Raw genomic sequence first — 21238 nt, 5'->3', positions numbered from 1 at the left:
CCATTGCCAATTCTTTTCAGTCTCCTGAGGGGGAAAAGGTTTTGTTGTGCCCTCTTCACGACTGTCTTGGTATGTTTGGTATGCATGGCCTCCAGCATGTGATGGCATTCCAAGCCTACAGTGCGGCTACCAAGAGCCTCCTCCAGCAGCTATGAGTTCCCCTCAGTCCCGGTGCTCATTCCACCTGTCAGGTGGCTACTCCTCCACCAGTGGTCCAGCTAAGAGACATACCTACCTGTCAGCTTCTAGACACTCCCAGTGTGGAGTACCAGCCAACTGACGGTGCCAGGGTATGTCTACCCGTCACTGCCATTGGTTCTCAATTTGCCCTCAGCATGGGTATCCAGCCTGTTCCTAACAAGGTGTTTCAGTCTGCCGCCACAAAGGACCTATCAGTCAACAGTAGCCTGTAGCCAGCTGCTGTTCCAGTGTTGCCACCCGCTCCTGCTACAGAGCCGAAGTTAATCAACGAGGTGGACTCTTCAGCTGCTCCGGCTACAGAGAATCAGCCAGTAGTAGCCACCGTGGTGCTCCAGGCAAACATGGTGCTACAGCCCTCTCCAGCCACAGGTGCTCTGACTACCCCTTTCCTGGAGCCCAGACCAGCTACCACAGATGGGGCCCAGTCTGCCCCTTCCCCAGGGTTACTGCTGATCCCTACAAAGCTAACCCATTCTTCCCTCAAGTTCCTGTATGCCACTGAATATGGGTCTGAGCCTACCTTGTGCTCCAGTCTTCTGTCTGTTCCTGCTATAGGAGCTCAGCCTACCCTTGTCAAGTCAGACTCCCTGTCTGCCAGGCATGAGGAGCAGCCTTCTCCATCTACAAGGGCCCAGCCTGCTTCCGTCATCGTAGACCCGCTGCCTGCTACCCGGGCAGCCCAGCTGGACCTGAAGGTACAACCTGGCCCAGTCTTCAGGTCACCAGCTCCTGTAACAGAGAGCCATCGTGTTGCAGCCACTGGCCCACAGACCGTCGTTGATGCAGCTCATCAGCCAGCATCTCCCTGGTTGCCACCAGCTGCAGCCCAGGGATCCCCAGCCCCTGTCCCAGTATCTCTGCCACCAGCTGCAGCCCAGGGATCCCCAGCCCCTGTCCCAGTATCTCTGCCACCAGCTGCAGCCCAGGGATGCCCAGCCCCTGTCCCAGTATCTCTGCCACCAGCTGCAGCCCAGGGATGCCCAGCCCCTGTCCCAGTATCTCTGCCACCAGCTGCAGCCCAGGGATACCCAGCCCCTGTCCCAGTATCTCTGCCACCAGCTGCAGCCCAGGGATCCCCAGCCCCTGTCCCAGTATCTCTGCCATCACCTGCAGCCCATGGATCCCCAGCCCCTGTCCCAGTATCTCTGCCATCAGCTGCAGCCCAGGGATCTTTAGACCCTGTCCCAGTATCTATGCCACCAGCTGCAGCCCAGGGGCCACCACTTGGCTTTACACTAGGAGTCATCCCTGTTCCAGTTAGGGGGGCTTCACCAGAAGCCAATGACAAGCCCCCACCTGCTCCTGATGAGGAGCCAAGTTCATCTCCAGCCACGGGTCCTCCACTTAGCCCTGGCTTCCAGACACCGGCTGCCCATGCATTGGGGTTCCCACTTATCTCAGCACAAAGAGACCAGCCCAGCTCCTTTGGGGAGCCCCCACCTGGTCTTGAGTGGGAGCCCACCATGGCTTCCTCCACGGGGGCCGCTTCAGCCTTTGCCCTGAGGTCCCATCCTCACCAGCAAGGTCCTCTCTGACCCTGTGGGGGAGCCTCCGCTTGCTCCTCATCGGAGACCTTCAGCGACGCCTCCTGAGAGGCCAGAGCTCGACCTTGACTTCGGGGCCCTTCAGTCCTCTGCTAGTCCCTGCCTGTGAGGTCCACCCTGGCTCTGTCGGGAGCCCCAACCTGCCAGTTGTGAAGAACCCTCTGCAGTTCTAGCCCAGGATCCACAGTCACACCCTGCCCGGGGAGCGATTCTGCATTCTCTGGAGAACATGTCTGTTCCTGCTGTGATACCTCGGCTCAGCCCGATTATCAGTTCAGAACTGGCTGCTGACCCTTTTGGCTAAATGCTAATCCCGGATGTTGTGTATCGTATTCAGACAATCAGGTTGAAACTGAATGCAATACACAGAATCTGGGATTAGCCAATAGCATGGTGGTGGGTAATGGTGTTGGTAATGGGTTTTTTAATAAGGAAAGTATGCATATTTCCCCCGTTTTTTTCTGCCTTTTCGCCATTAAATAAAGTTAAGGAGGAAATCGAAGCCTATGCAGCCTGAACGGATGGTGCATTTGGATGGTAAGGTGACACGACTCAATATTGCCATCTGCCAGCTTTTGGGCTACCAATGTTAAGTTAGTAAACATTGTAGAGCGCGACAAACACAAGGGGACACAATTTGGCGGCAAAAACATTTATTTATCTTCATCCACATTGTAACATTTCTAGCTGTTATAACGCCATGAATGACAGAACCCTTTCCCTTTCCTTAAACATGAGAACGAGAGATCCCTTTCCTTAAACATGAGAACGAGAGATCCCTTTCCTTAAACATGAAAACGAGACATCCCTTTCCTTAAACATGAGAACGAGAGATAGGGGGGGAGAGGGGGAGTAGCCCTACTAGCTAAATGCAGCTAGCACAATATAAACTTTGACATGATTGATTCACACGCACATTTTACAGAAACTGAAAATATGCATAATTTACATCATAAAATGGCATATAAATTAGCTTAACGATCATCTATACCATCCATGGCACCTAAAGACAACCTAGACTTCCATCTGAAATCAACAAATGAACACCACCAAGATTTCCTCAGTAGTAAGAACTTTATACCAGAGGGAGACTGCTACTGACAAGCATGGGTAACAAAACCAGGAGGCTAGGGGTCAAAAGTCACAAAACATGGGCATAAAACTGGGGGAAACGCTCAAACTGTGGTGCTGCTGTTGTCTAGATCAGGGTTTCGCAAACTCGGTCCTGATGACTTGTTCAATAAATTATAACTAATGGGGTGAATTAGCAAATACTCTGATGGGCAGACAAGGGGAGGATGTGCATAATGAAGAAGTCTGAAAGGAATATCATGGTTATCTACTTTGTGACTGGTATATGAACATATTTTTGACTGTGTCCATAACTACTGGGACTACTAACAAACAGTCATAGCTCTGACCTAATGGTAAGGGTTCTAGTTCTGACCTAATGGTAAGGGTCCTAGTTCTGACATAATGGTAAGGGTTCTAGTTCTGACATAATGGTAAGGGTTCTAGTTCTGACATAATGGTAAGGGTTCTAGTTCTGACCTAATAGTAAAGGTCCTAGTTCTGACCTAATGGTAAGGGTTCTAGTTCTGACCTAATGGTAAGAGTCCTAATTCTGACATAATGGTAAGGGTCCTAGTTCTGACCTAATGGTAAGGGTCCTAATTCTGACCTAATGGTAAGGGTTCTAGTTCTGACCTAATGGTAAGAGTCCCTAGTTCTGACCTAATGGTAAGGGTCCTAGTTCTGACCTAATGGTAAGGGTCCTAGTTCTGACCTAATGGTAAGGGTCCTAATTCTGACCTAATGGTAAGGGTTCTAGTTCTGACCTAATGGTAAGAGTCCCTAGTTCTGACCTAATGGTAAGGGTCCTAGTTCTGACCTAATGGTAAGGGTCCTAGTTCTGACCTAATGGTAAGGGTTCTAGTTCTGACCTAATGGTAAGGGTTCTAGTTCTGACCTAATGGTAAGGGTTCTAGTTCTGACCTAATGGTAAGGGTCCTAGTTCTGACCTAATGGTAAGGGTTCTAGTTCTGACATAATGGTACGGGTCCTAGTTCTGACCTAATGGTAAGGGTTCTAGTTCTGAGCTAATGTTAAGGGTTCTAGTTCTGACCTAATGGTAAGGGTCCTAGTTCTGACCTAATGGTAAGGGTTCTAGCTCTGACCTAATGGTAAGGGTTCTAGTTCTGACCTAATGGTAAGGGTCCTAGTTCTGACCTAATGGTAAGGGTTCTAGTTCTGACCTAATGGTAAAGGTATTAGTTCTGACATAATGGTACGGGCTCTGGGCCTGGCCAAGTATGAGGGACACCAGTTATCAAAGAAAAAGGCAGTTGGGGATAATTTCAATCCACAGGCCTACTGGCCTAGGCAGGGCATGTTCCCAAACAATGTGTGATAAGATCTCATCTTTCTTTTGTCTCCACATAAATTCCTCACAATACCTCTTACCAAAAGGAGATACTCCTGGAAGCACTATTGTGGACTCTACTCTATTTAATAATACCAACATACCCAGAGGACATCCCACTCAGCGTCCAGTAAACTAACCCCTACGCAAGATCATTACTATTACTGTATTCAAGTCTACAGAAACATATTTCAATAAAATCACTATTTTGTCAACACCTCTTTTAAGTTGCTTTCACTACATAACTAAACAAGTATGTGAAAAGAAAACAAACTATGTGAAGGCCAAATTACATAGCAGGAACTTCTTGATGCAATTAAAGCCTTTAAGTCTGGGAAATCTCCAGGGCTGGTTGGCATACCAGTGGAGGTATACCAAGCCTTTTGTTGATATACTCAGAGGACCGTTATTAGCATATATATATTTTTTCACTCTAATGTACTTGTCCTCTTGCTCGGTTGTGCACTGAGCCAGCCAGTTTGCACTGTTCTGTGAAGGGAGTAGTACACAGCGTTGTATGACATGTTGTTTCTTGGCAATTTCTTGTATGGAATAGCCTTCATTTCTCAGAACAAGAATAGACTGACGAGTTTCAGAAGAAAATACTTTGTTGCTGGCCATTTTGAGCCTGTAATCGAACCCACAAATGCTGATGTTCCAGATACTCAACTAGTCTAAAGAAGGCCAGTTTTATTGCTTCTTTAATCAGAACAACAGTTTTCAGCTGTGCTAACATAATTGCAAAAATATTTTATAATGATCAATTAGCCTTTTAAAATGATAAACTTGGATTAGCTAACACAACATGCCATTTCCAGCTACACTAGTCATTACAACATAAACAATGTCTACACTGTATTTCTGATCAATTTGATGTTATTTTAAAATGGACAAAAAATTAGCTTTTCTTTCAAAAACAAGGAAATGTCTAAGTGACCCCAAACTTTTGAACGGTCGTGCATATATGGGGGATACAACTTTCCCAGCTCTGCAGATTTTTCTGCGAAGTGACAGTCATTAGACAATTTATTTTGGTACTGTCCATATGTAATGGCTGAAGAATTGCAACATTTACCTGGAACTAACGCTGCAGATAGCAATACTGGGTGATCTGAAAAGTCAGTCAATCGATCAATAATATAATACTTTTAGCAAAAAAAAAACTATTTAATTTACAATCTATAGAAACTATGAGATTACAAAGGTTCCGAACTTTTGTGAAGCATCTCAGCACAGATAATAGAAATCCAATGAGGATGGCGTTAAGAGACAGATGGGAGGAGTTGAATGGAGCTGTAGGGTGGGACTAATAACAAGATAACAAATCTAAAATATACTGTGTCTGTAAAATGTATATAGGTTCAGAACTTTTGTGAAACAGCGGTTAAAAATATACAGCAACTAGATGGACATCAGAAATCGATGGGAGGTTGGGGAAGGACAGGACTAAAAACAAACAAAATATAACTATTGTAAAATAGATTGTGTCTGTAAAATGTATATAGTGTGTATAAACTGGAAGTAAAATCCTAAGTGTTGTTGTTAATTAGTTTACTCCAATTAGGGGAGGTAGAGTTAGCAGAAAATGATAATGTATACATACATATATATGTCACAGTGTGATGTTGTTCCCCTAGATTATGCACCAAATTGCACACAAGGTCCAATTCAAATAGGCAAGGCTAAGGTGAGATGTTAATAATTTGATAATAATAATTCCGTGTGCTTTAAAATTGCTTCTTTTTTTTTTTACAGCTGCATAGCTAATGTTATTTTTGGTGTACAAACACTTTTTCATATCAATATTGTACATACACGTGATTGTAAAAGTGCTAAAAGGCAAAGATATTGTGTGTCGTCTCTTCGTGGGCAGGGCAAATCAGCAGACCTACAGTTGTGTCAAGGTCCTAATTAAAAGTACACAACGCAGAACGAACCACGCTACATATACATACACACACATAAAAAAATAAAATACATGGGAGATTGAAAATGCGGACAATTACATTGACGGAAGCTACTATCTATCTACCCCCCAAGAAAAACGAACCATGTCAAATGACATGTTAGACTGGATGCACATTGAGCAGAAAGTGTTTAACGAGCATGGTTTCTTTTGAAGTGACCAGCAGCAGGACCACAAAACGAATATCTATGAAACTACAAATTTGCCCACTTCTCTCCAAAACGACTTTACTGCCATTGTCATTGGCTCATTACCTGGCTGTTTGTTAGCTTTGCTGTTCGCATGGGCCACAAAGAGTCACCTCGTTAGCCAACGTTAGCTTAGTAGCTAGCCAGCCAAATACAGGCAGCTTCTTACACCTGGGCACAATTATCGAATTTATGGCAGATCAGAATCGCTGTTATACTCATTGGCCGGTGTGGAGAATGAGGTAAAACCACAAATCTCCTCGGACCTAGTATATCTGATCGAGTCATCACTTCTGACCACAATTTCTTGTGGAGGCCCTGAAGTTAGTGGAAGCTTCATGCTCATGGCCTCAGGGGCTCGCATGTCGGGTCCTATCATTTCCGAATCGGAGCAAGGCCCAACCCCGATCAGATCAAATAAGATCACTGTGTAGTTTTTTTTGGTCGCTAGACTAAGACATGAAACATTACAGACATAAAACAATCATTCTCTCTCGCATTCATTCGCTCACACAAACACACGCCACCAGTCAAACAAAACAAGAATGGCTCCGTTTCCGAGTTATGGAATTTATAGAGCGCAAGGAATCATGGGACATTTCGGGGGGAAGGCTGTCGTAAAATAATAGCGTGCCCTCATGTGGCCATAGATGGTAACCAGTGACTGCCTTGTATTGAGCAGGAGGCTTACATGTGCCTTTAAAAAAAAAAAATAATCACACAACATTCTTAACATATAAATAACTCATAAATGGTTAAACTTTATTAATTTACGGCAATATATTTTATCAACTTTATTTTCCATTTCCACCCTCTATTCCACCTTCATCCACGTAATAGAAAATCACACTTTAAAAAATAAATGTCAAATGAAAATTTTATACATTGGTCCTGTCGAGGTACCTTGGTCCAAACTCCTGAGATTCACAGTTAAATTCCCAAAGTCCCCTTTTGAATACACAGAAAGAGATACATCACCCAATTTGTTTTCACCACTGACTGCACACAGAGGCTCTCTCATGTTGTTGATCTCTGTGTCTGTCAGTGTCTTGACCTTTTTTCATCACCTCTCTAACTCAAATAACATCTCAGTTCAGAAAGTGTGGCATGTTGACAGAGAGATGCCCACTTTTGGAAAGTTTTTATCCCCATCGTTCATTTGGTTCCGAGCTCATAGCCAGTGTCCATGCAGCCTGGTCACAGATCTATTTGTGTTTTTACTGTCTTGAAAATTCAATTGCTGTCATTGTCAAAGAAACCTGGGACCAGGCTAGTGTCCATGAGGTGCCGACTAGACAGTCCAGTCCCCTAGTTGGTCCCTTTAGAAAGACATAGAACGCCATGGTCACACAGGATAGAGCCACTGTCAGGTGAAGTCTGGTCCCAATCACAGATGCTGTTGAGACAAGAACAAAGACAATCACTGGTTATATCAAGTCGTAAACATCACATTTTAAACTCATTAGAAAAGCAAGTGGTAGGTGTGTGTACAAATGCACAAGTGATGTGCATGAACGTTTATTGAATGTTAAACTTTCCATTTTAAATAGCACATTAATAAGAAGACCCTTTACTGTGTTTAAGGGATGCCTGATTTAATCCTGTTGACTAATTATCAATCGCTGGCATGTTAATTAGGAGGCACAGTCTTATTCCCATTTAATACCATTATAGAACACTCCCCCAGACCCCTCTCTTTTCAGCCAGCCCTTCATGCGAGGCACACGTGCAGATGAACAGCAAGCCGAACACCAGTACACCATCGAACGAATACATTGCTCAGAGATAGGCATTAGCAAACTGATGTAACAATTTCATAGATTTGTTTGTAGACCGTTTGTGTACTAACTTGCTGAAGTTGAACGAATAGTTCAAGTGTGGCGTTAATTTAGGGCTTTATTGTGCTTTTGAAGTGAATGGCTATTGACTGAGTCAACCAAGTCTTCACATTAGCTAGCTAAATTACCTGCTGGCGAACGACACCTGAACTTGTTGGTGGCTAAAGTTAGCTTGCTAGCTAATAAGCAACTGTACTTAAACACTTTCATAACGATACAGAAATAAGCGTTGCATTCTCCAAGCAAAGTCATGCTGCTACTATATTTACATTTGTTTGACCGGAAAAACATGTATATGGTTAATGTATCACAGTAGAAGGGCAATGTAAACCAGTTGCAGGATCACTTCTAGTCCATATCTGGTACAATGAGGGTGCATCTCTTAGTGACATAAATGAGGGTCCATCTCTTAGTGAGATCAATGAGGGTGCATCTCTTAGTGAAATCAATGAGGGTCCATCTCTTAGTGAAATCAATGAGGGTCCATCTCTTAGTGAAATCAATGAGGGTCCATCTCTTAGTGAAATCAATGAGGGTGCATCTCTTAGTGAAATCAATGAGGGTCAATCTCTTAGTGAAATCAATGAGGGTGCATCTCTTAGTGAGATCAATGAGGGTCCATCTCTTAGTGAAATCAATGAGGGTGCATCTCTTAGTGAAATCAATGAGGGTGCATCTCTTAGTGAAATCAATGAGGGTGCATCTCTTAGTGAAATCAATGAGGGTCCATCTCTTACTGAAATATTTTTCTTTTTAACTTACTTAATCCCTACATTTGCATTCTGCACTGAGCTAAACTGGACCAAGCTGATCTTAACAGATCTATTTTGAAAGGAGACTATGAGAGAAACCCACTTTAGACTATTGAAATGTTAAAGACAATGGTTGATGGGAAATTTTATCATGCAATCCAGTCTCTTTACAAAGTACCAATTGTTTGTGTTTATGTTAGTTCTTAATACATTTTTATTTAACTAGGCAAGCCAGTTAAGAACTAGATGTAATGAATATCATACAGATTGGTTTCCAACACTTTCGGGTGTAAAACAAGGAGATGCCTTATCACTGACTTTGTTTGCTTTGTTTATAAATTATTTGGCAAAATAAATGAAACAGTTAAATATTGGAGTAAGATGATGAAATGCTAAGTATCATTTTATATGCTGATGGTATTTTGATGAAAGAAACGGGACATGACCTACAGAACATGCAATGTGCAGTCAATTAGTGTAAAAGATGGAGACTCATGATCAACCAGACAAAACACAGATAACTCATTTTAGAAAACCACCTAATTTAACCATGGTACGGTGACTTGGAACATGATAGAATGGAAACAGTGTAGTTATTCCTTCCCTAAGGCAATCAAACAGGCTAAACATCAGTACAGAGACAATGTGGAGTAGCAATTCAACGGCTCGGACACCAGATGTATGTGGCAGTGTCTCCAGACAATCACGGATTACAAAGCGAAAATCAGCCATGTTGCAGACACCGACGTCTTGCTCCCAGACAAGCTAAACACCTTCTTTGCCCGCTTTGAGGATAATAAAGTGCCACCAAGGACTGTGGGCTCTCGTTCTCTGTGGCCAACGCGAGTAAGACATTTAAGCGTGTTAACCCTCGCAAGGCTTTACGGACATATTCAATCTCTCCCTATCCCAGTTTGCGGTCTCCACATGCTTCAAGATGTCCACCATTGTTCCTGTTCCCAAGAAAGCAAAGTTAACTGGACTAAATGACTATGGCCCCGTAGCACTCACTTCTGTCATCATGAAGTGCTTTGAGAGGCTAGTTAAGGATCATATCACCTCTACCTTACCTGACACCCTAGACCCACTTCAATTTGCTTACCGCGACAATAGATCTACAGTTGATGCAATCGCCATCGCACTGCACACTGCCCTAACCCAACTGAACAAGAGGAATACCTTCGTCAGAATACTGTTCATTGACTATAGCTCAGCCTTCAACACCATAGTACCCTCCAAGCTCATCATTAAGCTCGGGGCCCTGGGTTTGAACCCCACCCTGCAACTGGGTCCTGGACTTCCTGAAGGGCCGCCCCCAGGTGGTTAAGGTAGGAAACAACACCTCCACTTCGCTGATCCTCATCACAGGCACCTCACAAAGGTGTGTGCTGAGCCCCCTTCTGTACTCCCTGTTCAGCCATGACTGCGCGGCCACGCACACCCTGACTCTATCATCACGTTTGCAGAGGACACAACAGTAGTAGGCCTGATTTACCAACAATGACGAGACAGCCTACAGGGAGGAGTTGAGAGCCCTGGCGGATTGGTATCAGGAAAATTACTTCTCCATCAACATCAACAAAATGAAGGAGCTGATCGTGGACTTCAGGAAACAGCAAACTGAGCACGCCCCTATCCACATCAACGAGACCGCAGTGGAGAAGGTGGAAAGCTTCAAGTTCCTCGGCGTACACATAACTGACCATCTGAAATGGTCCACCCACACAGACAGTGTGGTGAGGATGGCGCAACAGCCCCTCTTCAATCTCAGGAGGCTGAAGAAATTCGGCTTGGCCCCTAAGACCCTCAGAAACCTTTACAGATGCGCAATTGAGAGCATCCTGTCGGGGTCTATCACCGCCTGGTATGACAACCGCACCGCCCGCAACCGCAGAGCTCTCCAGAGGGTGGTACGGTCTGCACAACGCATCACCGGGAGCACCCTGCCTGCCCTCCAAGACATCTACAGCACCCGATGTCACAGGAAGAAATCAGAGATGGACATCATCTTTAGAAGAGGCTTCCTTCTGGGACGACAGCCATGGAGACCAATTTGATGCAGTGTACGGCGTATGGTCTGAGCACTGACAGGCTGACCCCCCACCCCTTCAACCTCTGCAGCAATGCTAGCAGCACTCATACGTCTATTTCCCAAAGACAACCTCTGGATATGACGCTGAGCACGTGCACTCAACTTCTTTGGTCGACCATGGCGAGGCCTGTTCTTAGTGGAACCTGTCCAGTTAAACCGCTGTATGGTCTTGGCCACCGTGCTGCAGCTCAGTTTCAGGGTCTTGGCAATCTTCTTATAGCCTGGGCCATCTTTATATAGAGCAACAATTATTTTTCTCAGATCCTCAGAGAGTTCTTTGCCTTGAGGTGCCATGTCAAACTTCCAGTGACCAGTCAGTATGAGGGAGTGTGTGCGCGATGACACCAAATTTAACACACCTGCTCCCCATTCACACCTGAGACCTTGTAACACTAATAAGTCACATGACACCGGGGAGGGAAAATGGCTAATTGGGCCCAATTTGGACATTTTCACTTAGGGGTGTACTCACTTTTGTTGCCAGCGGTTTAGACATTAATGGCTGTGTGTTGAGTTATTTTGAGGGGACAGCAAATTTACACTGTTATACACTGTTATACAAGGGGTACACTCACTACTTTACATTGTAGCAAAGTGTCATTTATTCAGTGTTGTTACATGAAAAGATATACTCAAATATTTACAAAAATGTGAGGGGTGTACTCACTTTTGTGATATACTGTATATATATATATATATATATATATATATATATATATATATATATATATATATATATTCACACACACAAACACACACAAAAAATTCCCTGTATTAGGTCAGTTAGGATCACCATTTTATTTTAAGAATGTGAAATGTCAGAATAATAGTAGAGAGAATTATTTATTTCAGCTTTTATTTCTTTCATCACATTCCCAGTGGGTCAGAAGTCTACATACACTCAATTAGTATTTGGTATCATTACCTTTAAATTGTTTAACTTGGGTCAAACGTTTCGGAGAGCCTTCCACAACCTTCCCACAATAAGTTGGGTGAACATAGGCCCATTCCTCCTGACAGAGCTGGTGTAACTGTAAGCCTCCTTGCTCGCACACGCTTTTTCAGTTCTGCCCACACATTTTCTATAGGATTGAGGTCAGGGCTTTGTGATGGCCACACCAATACCTTGACGTTGTTGTACTTAAGCCATTTTGCCACAACTTTGGAAGTATGCTTGGGGTCATTGTCCATTTGGAAGACCTATTTGCGACCAAGCTTTAACTTCCTGACTGATGTCTTGAGATGTTGCGTCAATATATCCACATAATTGTCCTTCCTCATGATTCCATCTATTTTGTGAAGTCCACCAGACCCTCCTGCAGCAAAGCACCCCCACGACATGATGCTGCCACCCCTGTGCTTCACAGTTGAGATGGTGTTTTTGGCTTGCAAGCCTCCCCCTTTTTCCTCCAAACATGAGGATGGTCATTATTGCCAAATAGTTATATTTTTGTTTCATCAGACCAGAGGACATTTCTCCAAAAGGTACGATATTTGTCCCCATGTGCAGTTGCAAACCGTAGTCTAGCTTTTTTATGGAGGTTTTGGAACAGTGGCTTCTTCCTTGCTGAGCAGCCTTTCAGGTTATGTCGATATAGGACTCATTTTACTGTGGATATAGATACTTTTGTACCTGTTTCCTGCAGCATATTCACAAGGTCCTTTGCTATTGTTCTGGGATTGATTTGCACTTTTCGCACCAAAGTACGTTCATCTCTAGGTGACAGAACGTGTCTCCTTCCTGAGGATGAACCAGACTTGTGGAGGTCTACAATTTTTTTTCTGAGGTCTTGGCTCGATTTCTTTGCATTACGTTACCTTTGTAATTTGGAGTGGTTAAAAGCCGCATTCATGTCCAAGGCAATTAGCTAATCCCACGTCCTTATCTGGGGGGGGTGAATCCCAAATGGCACCCTAGTCTCTATGTAGTAGATTACGTTTGACCAGTGTTCTGGTTAAACGTAGTGTTCTATATAAGAAATAGGGTTGCATTTGGGATGTTCCCTTAATCTTGAATGGCGTAATGGGATTATCGGGGTTGTCTACTGCCACTGTGTGTCAACGACTGGTAGTTTAAATCATTCAACTGTAACCTTACAGTCTTCTCCTCGGCGACAGCACTAGTATGTTGGATTTGGGAGATGCAAAGAAGCAGTCTGTGTAGAGGTGTGTGGCATTTGACAATGGACTATTGAATAAGAGAGAGAGAGAGAGAGAGAGAGAGGGGAGAGACCTTGTAGCTTGATAGAAGCGGGGGACCATAGCGACCGTGCCATGGAAGGGGCATACAACTCAAAGAAAGTGAGTCTGTTTATTATCGTCTGAACTGCTTTCTGAATTGGTGGCTCAACTATCACACCTGGTTTTCCGTTGGACACCTGTCATAGGTGGTGGGTGCTGGCCATAGAGATACATTCAATTAGTGTTATATTCAATTCTATGGTGTTGATTGACAGTGGCAGGTGATTCTGATCAACATATTAGAGATGCTGATCTGTGACCTTCTAGGAATGGATACCTAAGCTGACTATGCATTGATGCTATGGATGCTGTTGCTTCTTTCTGCATAGTCAAAATGTTATGGGGTTATATTGTAGAGCAACAACTCTACTGTGCCTATACTTAATCAGTAGTACAGCATTACAGACAGTGTGTGGATTGATCCAAACAATCAAAAGATTCGAGCAATCGACAAAAATTTCAGACAGACATGTGGATTTCTTTGCATTAGACTGGAGGTGTATGTTGGTGTTTTTTGGCAAAGGATGAGAGCTCAATCAATCAATCAAATGTATTTGTATAGCCATTCTTACGTCAGCTGATGTCACAAAGTGCTGTACAGAAACCCAGCCTAAAACTCCAAACAGCAAGCAATGCAGGTGTAGAAGCACGGTGGCTAGGAAAAACTCCAGAGAAAGGTCAAAACCCAGGAAGAAACATAGTCTATCCTTCTGTCATAACCAAGCTTTGGGCTTTGAGTTAGTTATAGTCCACAGACCATGATAAAAACACTTCAGGTCCGACTGAGGATGTTACCACTGGTGGCCACAAGGTGGCCAAGTGGGTTTTAAAATGGGTCATCTGAATCTTACAAGAAGGGAATAGCTTCCTATTGAACTGATTTGACCATAAACCTATGGCATAATGATACAAATTCAATCCAATGTGTTTTCCCCCAAGAATGCAATAAAATGCCCTAGTTGTTGAGATTGATCAAAATGACATGAATTTCTATAGATATGGATTGGTCCAACAATGTCAGTGTCTGAAGGGTTAGAGAGGGACACCAGAAGATCAGATTGGACTGGTCTGGCTGACTGTTGTCTGGCTAGCTGTTGTCTGGCTAGTCTGGTTTGGCTAGCTGTTGGTTGGCTGGCTGATCTGTTCTGGTCTAGCTAGCCGTTGGTTGGCTGACTGGTCTGTCTGGCTGGCGGGTGGCATTCATCTATTTCCTGGCTCTATAATTCTGGTTAAAAGCGAGTCACCATGTTCCCTGTCCCTCTTTATCCTCCATTTCCAGATCAACACCCTGCTGGGAGGGGCTGCAATAACACCCGGCTGCACCAGGAAGAAGGAGGCAGGGAGGGAGGGAGGGGGCAATAGGACAGTACAGCTTATAACACTGGTTCCAGAGATAGCAGATAGTCCCTGACAGTCTTTAGAGTGACATGTTCTAAACAGACATGCATGCACAACGTGGCACAGCACAGAGCATGCTGGGTAGTTGATAGGCTGTAGGACCAACAGCGGTCTTTTCCCAAAGCCTCAGTGCCTCCGACACATTATGGGTGCAGTACAATCAATCCAGCACAAAAAAACTATCTAGAGACCTGTAGTAGTAGTTGATAGTGTTTGTGGCCTGGAGCAAGATGCTAGTTTTTGTCTTTGACTTTGCCTGTCTGTGAGTCAAAGGTCAGTCACAGAACACTCACGACAACTGCAGTCTGCCATCTGTCCTCTGGTTAATATGATACTGTTCATGAGGCCTGCTTCCAAAGGAGAGTGTGATTATATATCTGAGAGTAGGGTTATCTGATTTCAACTACTGACAGAGGAATCTGTGTGTCGAGACTAGTAGGGACAGTCTTATGATGAATTTATTCTCTCTATCAGCTGTGGTAGCTATTTCTATACTTCTAATAGTTACACTTTACAATAAAGTCAAATCAAAATCAAATCAAATGTATTTATATAGCCCTTCGTACATCAGCTGATATCTCAAAGTGCTGTACAGAAACGCAGCCTAAAACCCCAAACAGCAAGCGATGCAGGTGTAGAAGCAGGGTCATCTCTTATAAAGGCTATAATTAGGCTGTTACATGGCTGTTACGCTGTTCAGTTCGAATAGTTTGGTGCTTGTTTTCACATGCATACTACGGTTTCTCCTTATATTTGTTGAGTTTGTCATCAGATGGTTGCCATGGCATTATTATCATGATGATATTGAAGTTCCTTAGTTAAAGCCCCTGTGAGGATGATGATGATGATGAGCTTGAGAATGGACTGGACTGGGAAAGCTTGGTAACCTTGAGTGTAGAGCCAAACCGTTAATAAGACCTGGCGCTCTGACAGGAGCTCCCTTCGTGTGACAGCACGGAGGGACTAAATAGAGACGGCACGCGTTAGTAACACAGCAGGCAGCCTAGCCGGGATGGCTCTTCTTCTTCTTCACGTGTTAGTAACACAGCAGGCAGCCTAGCCGGGATGGCTCTTCTTCTTCTTCACGTGTTAGTAACACAACAGGCAGCCTAGCCGGGATGGCTCTTCTTCTTCTTCACGCGTTAGTAACACAGCAGGCAGCCTATCCGGGATGGCTCTTCTTCTTCTTCACGTGTTAGTAACACAACAGGCAGCCTAGCCGGGATGGCTCTTCTTCTTCTTCACGTGTTAGTAACACAGCAGGCAGCCTAGCCGGGGATGGTTCTTCTTCTTCTTCACGTGTTAGTAACACAGCAGGCAGCCTAGCCGGGATGGCTCTTCTTCTTCTTCTTCTTCACGCGTTAGTAACACAGCAGGCAGCCTAGCCGGGGATGGCTCTTCTTCTTCTTCACGCGTTTAGTAACACAGCAGGCAGCCTATCCGGGATGGCTCTTCTTCTTCTTCACGCGTTTAGTAACACAGCAGGCAGCCTATCCGGGATGGCTCTTCTTCTTCTTCACACGTTTAGTAACACAGCAGGCAGCCTATCCGGGATGGCTCTTCTTCTTCTATCCCTTATTACACAACCTAGATCGCACGGGGTGAATCAACAAACAGCTTGATTAACACAGGGAAGACTTGATTACATACCACATTGTTAGATTAAAATGTGCTGTGACGGAAGATGTTTTACACTATAGGAGAATATTACCCACACATCCAGTGTTTCTGAGGTGGTGGTGATGGTGATCAGACAGGATGTTCAGACTCCACCCCACATAATGCACTGATGTGGCTCAATCCTTATTTCTCCGTTAGCTCTCTGATGTTTTACACCATGCCTTTGGTACGGTGTGGTGCGGATGTGTTGTTCCCTACTGTATCATATTACTACACTCCATGCAGTACAATGTTTGTATACTCTGCTGGAGTTAATTGATGGGCGATTTCCTTTCTTTTCTCTCTCACCTTTCAGGTGCTTCCTCAGCGGCCAGGATTTCGGCACCATAGAAAAGGTACATCTATAGTAACAGCTAAGAGGGATTTAATTCATAAATGATGTGATCTCAGATTTGATGGTACACGTTGACTTGTGGTAGGCTGAGATGTAAGTAAGCATTTCACTGTAAGGTCTAATACCTGTTGTATTCGACGCATGTGACAAATAAAATTAGATTTGATTTGTCTGTTTTTACTCTCTTGACAACTTATGGAATTATCTGACAATGACAGCATTGGAGTTGGCAAACGCAAAAAAAACAGATCTGGAAAAACGCTCGACGTGCCAAATTCTCAGATATTTTTTATTTTTTTTACCCTTTTCTCCTCTGTAGAGAACTATGTGTGCCGCGACGCCCTGTCCCGGCAGTCTACAGAGTGTAGTGAGGTCCAGGAGGCGAGCCAGTCCCAGCTGCAGCAGTCCAGGGTGAAGCTGAACGGCTCCACTGTGGAGACACCCAGTCACCACGACCTGCACCGCGAACTGTTGGTCAGCACCAAACGGTGGGGTTGAAATAAAACACTTCCATATACTTACAATCTACATAGAAATCAACAGAAGGCTCTATTATATGTCTCCAAATTTTGAAGAAAGATCTCATCTGCTGAAGCATAGACAAAATGAAAGGTGTAAGAGATAATAGTGTCTGAGTGTAGGTCTAGTATTATTAAACTATGCTGCCTTTATTCCCAGCACCACAAGGACAGATCGAGTGGTAGTGTGTGTGTGTGTGTGTGTGTGTGTGTGTGTGTGTGTGTGTGTGTGTTCATTTGAACTTTTATTTGTGCCTCTGTACACATGCAGTACATAGTGTAATGGCATGCCAGGATTTACACTGAGTCCTGTGGATGACGCTATAGACATATTGTGTGTGTGTGTGTGTGTGTGTGTGTGTGTGTGTGTGTGTGTGTGTGTGTGTGTGTGTGTGTGTGTGTGTGTGTGTGTGTGTGTGTGTGTGTGTGTGTGTGTGTGTGTGTGTGTGTGTGAGTGTTCGAGTGTGTGAGTGAGTGAGTGAGTGAGTGAGTGAGTGAGTGAGTGAGTGAGTGAGAGAGACTGAGACCCCTGCATGTAATACCCTTTCCCCCCAAATCATGCCAACCTGAACCGTTCTTCTGGCTTAGATATTTTGTTTCACATTGTCCTTTCCAGCAACTATGATGGATGCAAGCCAGGCCAGCTCAGCTCAGCTCTGCTTGGCGCAGTAGTGTAAATATGTCTGAATATGTTGTCTGTTCTGCCCACTTAGAGGTCTGTTGCCAGGAGAGAAGCCTGAGCTGAAGCGAGTCCTGGAACAGAGGAGGCTGGAGCAGCACAGAGAGCAGGAACTGGCTCTACAGCCTCCTCTGGAACTGGAGACGGAGCTACGCAAGAGACAGCAGATACTGCTGGAGGTAACACACACCAGACACACACACACACACACACACCAGACACACACACACACACACACCAGACACACACAAACACACCAGACACACACACACACACACACACACACACACACACACACCAGACACACACACACACACACCAGACACACACACACACATGCCACACACACCAGACACACACTCCAAACACACACACACACACAAACACACACTCCAAACACACACACACCAGACACACACACACGCCAAACACACATCCACACACTATGTAATAAAACACCAATAAGTGGAAGAAAAATAAATGGTGTATTTACTATTTACAAAAACAGCAGAAGGCTATGACCATATTTAATCTACTGTCGTGTTTCAGTATGAGCAGGAGGAGATCAGGCGCAGGGAGGAGCAGGAGAGAGAAGTCCCTGAGTTTGTACGTGTAAAGGACAACCTGAGACGCACACAGGTGTCTGGGCAGTGACGACCAGCTGACGCTCCGTCCCGTCCCGTCCGCCCCCGCAGCCTCTCACCACGGCTGCAGTCCGTTTCTGGTGGGGGAGGTGCACTTGTTCACCTCCCCCACCACAATGGTTCTGCCATCGCAATGAATCCATCCTCCTGTTTCTCCCTCCACCAGCCTCCACTGCGATCCATATCCTACAGCTATATGATGAGGATCAACTTCACTGCAGCAAGTTACTGAAAAGACTTCTCCTAGGACTGATATGCATCTCTTGCTCTTACTGTGTGGAAAAAGGCCATTTTTATTTATTTGACCTTTATTTAACCAGGCAAGTCAGTTAAGAACAAATTCTTATTTTCATTGACAGGGTTGACTGCCTGGGTTAACTGCCTGTTCAGGGGTAGAACAACCTTGTCAGCTCGGGGGTTTGAACTTGCAACCTTCCGGTTACTAGTCCAACGCTCTAACCACTAGGCTACCCTGCCGCCCCAAATAAGCAATGTAGGAAAACCAGTCAGTAGGTTTTATATAAAGAATGTGAGTGAAAATACATAAACTCAGCAACAAAAGAAACATCCTCTCACTTTCAACTGCATTTATTTTCAGCAAACTTAACATGTCTAAATATTTGTATGAACATAACAAGATTCAACAACTGAAACATAAACTGAATAAGTTCCACAGACATGTGACTAACAGAAATTGAATAATGTGTCCCTGAACAAAATGGGGGGGTCAAAATCAAAAGTAACAGTCAGTATGGCCACGCATTAAGTACTGCAGTGCATCTCCTCCTCATGGACTGCACCAGATTTGCCCATTCTTGCTGTGAGACGTTATCCCACTCTTCCACCAAGGCACCTGCAAGTTCCCATAGATTTCTGGGGGGAATGGCTCTATCCCTCACCTTCCGATCCAACAGGTCCCAGACGTGCTCAATGGGATTGAGATCCGGGCTCTTTGCTGGCCATGGCAGAAGTGACATTCCTGTCTTGCAGGAAATCACACACAGAATGAGCAGTATGGCTGGTGGCATTGTCATGCTGGAGGGTCATGTCAGGATGAGCCTGCAGGAAGGGTACCACAAGAGGGAGGAGGATGTCTTCCCTGTAACACACAGCGTTGAGATTGCCTGCAATGACAACAAGCTCAATCCGATGATGCTGTGACAAACCGCCCCAGACCATGACGACCCTCCACCTCCAAATCAATCCCTCTCCAGAGTACAGGCCTCAGTGTAGCGCTCATTCCTTCGACGATAAACGCGAATCCGACCATCACCCCTGGTGAGACAAAACCGCGACTCGTCAGTGAAGATCACTTTTTTGCCAGTCCTGTCTGGTCCAGCGACCGATCTTTTGCAGGTGTTGTTACACGTGGTTTGCCACTGTGAAGACGTTCAGCTGTCTGTCCTGTCTCCCTGTAGCGCTGTCTTAGGCATCGCACAGGACGGACATTGCAATTTATTGCCCTGGCCACATCTGCAGTCCTCATGCCTCCTTGCAGCATGCCTAAGGCACGTTCACGCAGATGAGCAGGGACCCTAGGCATCTTGCTTTTGGTGTTTTTCAGAGTCAGTAGAAAGGTCTCTTTAGTGTCCTAAGTTTTCATAACTGTGACCTTAATTGGCTACCGTCTGTAAGCTGTTAGTGTCTTAATGACCATTCCACAGGTGCATGTTCATTAATTGTTTATGGTTCATTGAACAAGCATGGGAAACATTTTCAAATGATCTTTGAATTATTTTTCGAATTATCTTTGAAAGACAGGGACCTGAAAAAGGGACTTTCTTTTTTTGCTGAGTTTATGTCTACTGTAAACAATGTGTATGTTAAGGACAAATATCTTATTTTATTTATGAATAGATGTTTTTCTTTTTCTACGTTTTTTAAAATAATATTACTAGAAAAATGATTCACTTTTAGTTTTGAAGTCTGTATTCAACACAAGCAATTGGTTTACAGCAGCATGGCATCATAATGTGGTGTGTGTGTTCATTTTCATTTGTTCATTTCTTTCAAAGGCCATATACTAAGTATACCTTACTCCACTATTGGACACAGGGCAGTGACTGAAACTCTGAACTCTCTTTATGTAATGTAGTTATGTTCTCTTTTCAGTTGTCACTCATATAGCTAAACCCCCATAATCGCAGATGTTAGGTGTATTAGTCCTAATCGTTTAATTAAATTGTTTGTTTGTCTGTTGTTGTTGTGGTTGTTCCTTTTCTTTTTTTAGCAATAAAGACTTCAACGATTACAAACATGCCCGTTTAAATAACCCTAGTGCTGTAGAATCTAGGGGACAACAACTGTGAGAATCAATACTTGGCCAGGCCAGCTCTCCTGCGCTCAACTGTTCCCCAAGGGCTCTTCGGTCTTTCACATGGATATGGGACTTTGTTTAATTAGCCGATCTTTTCATTCCATCACGGGATGAGAGAAGAAAGCTGGCCATCTGGAGGGATGCGGCGGGGGGAGGGAATGGTAGCTATAGCGACAGGCTTGTTCTCCCTCTCCCCTCTCCGCCCCGGGAGTAAAGGGATGCTCTGATCTGGTCAAGATGCTCCGTGGGGCATTTGTGACTCTGGGGGTTGGGATTTTTAATTGATTTTAATGTATTCTACAATCCATCATCCTCCTTCATTGAATTTAAATACCTTTATATATATTTATTTATATATATATCTTAGAATTAGTCAAAATAGCATGAAAAAAGTTGTATGTAATTGTGGATGCATGTCACGCAT

The 21238-nt window shown here is 44.3% G+C and overlaps 1 protein-coding gene, 1 non-coding gene and 1 pseudogene across 2 annotated transcripts; 1 reads left to right on the top strand and 2 right to left on the bottom strand.

The window, feature by feature from the left end:
- Positions 1-1837: 1837 nt before the first annotated feature.
- LOC110531252 (protein kish-B-like) lies at positions 1838-8100 on the bottom strand (annotated as a pseudogene).
- On the bottom strand, positions 6517-6825 carry LOC118966196 (small Cajal body-specific RNA 2). The gene has a single exon (XR_005053462.2).
- A 4978-nt stretch (positions 8101-13078) lies between the features above and the next one.
- Positions 13079-20752, top strand: LOC110531251 (protein FAM107B). The gene is made up of 5 exons (XM_036989288.2): positions 13079-13304; positions 16618-16657; positions 16976-17144; positions 17888-18032; positions 18403-20752. Exons 1-5 carry the CDS (start codon positions 13278-13280, stop codon positions 18505-18507), a joined length of 486 nt encoding a protein of 161 aa, XP_036845183.1. The 5' UTR covers positions 13079-13277; the 3' UTR covers positions 18508-20752.
- Positions 20753-21238: the final 486 nt, after the last annotated feature.

This window comes from Oncorhynchus mykiss, chromosome 9 (assembly GCF_057628025.1).
Source record: "Oncorhynchus mykiss isolate SJ-2025 chromosome 9, ASM5762802v1, whole genome shotgun sequence".
Taxonomy (NCBI): Eukaryota; Metazoa; Chordata; class Actinopteri; order Salmoniformes; family Salmonidae; genus Oncorhynchus; species Oncorhynchus mykiss.
Note: the sequence above shows the minus strand (reverse complement) of the source record. Positions and strands in the feature narration are given on the sequence as shown.

Bases quoted from the DNA above. Each gene is read 5' to 3' on its own strand.
- LOC110531251 (XM_036989288.2), top strand. From the start codon at position 13,278: ATGGAAGGGGCATACAACTCAAAGAAA. The intron at 13,305-16,617 runs GTGAGTCTGTTT...CTCACCTTTCAG, and splicing joins GGGCATACAACTCAAAGAAA to GTGCTTCCTCAGCGGCCAGG. The intron at 17,145-17,887 runs GTGGGGTTGAAA...CTGCCCACTTAG, and splicing joins CTGTTGGTCAGCACCAAACG to AGGTCTGTTGCCAGGAGAGA.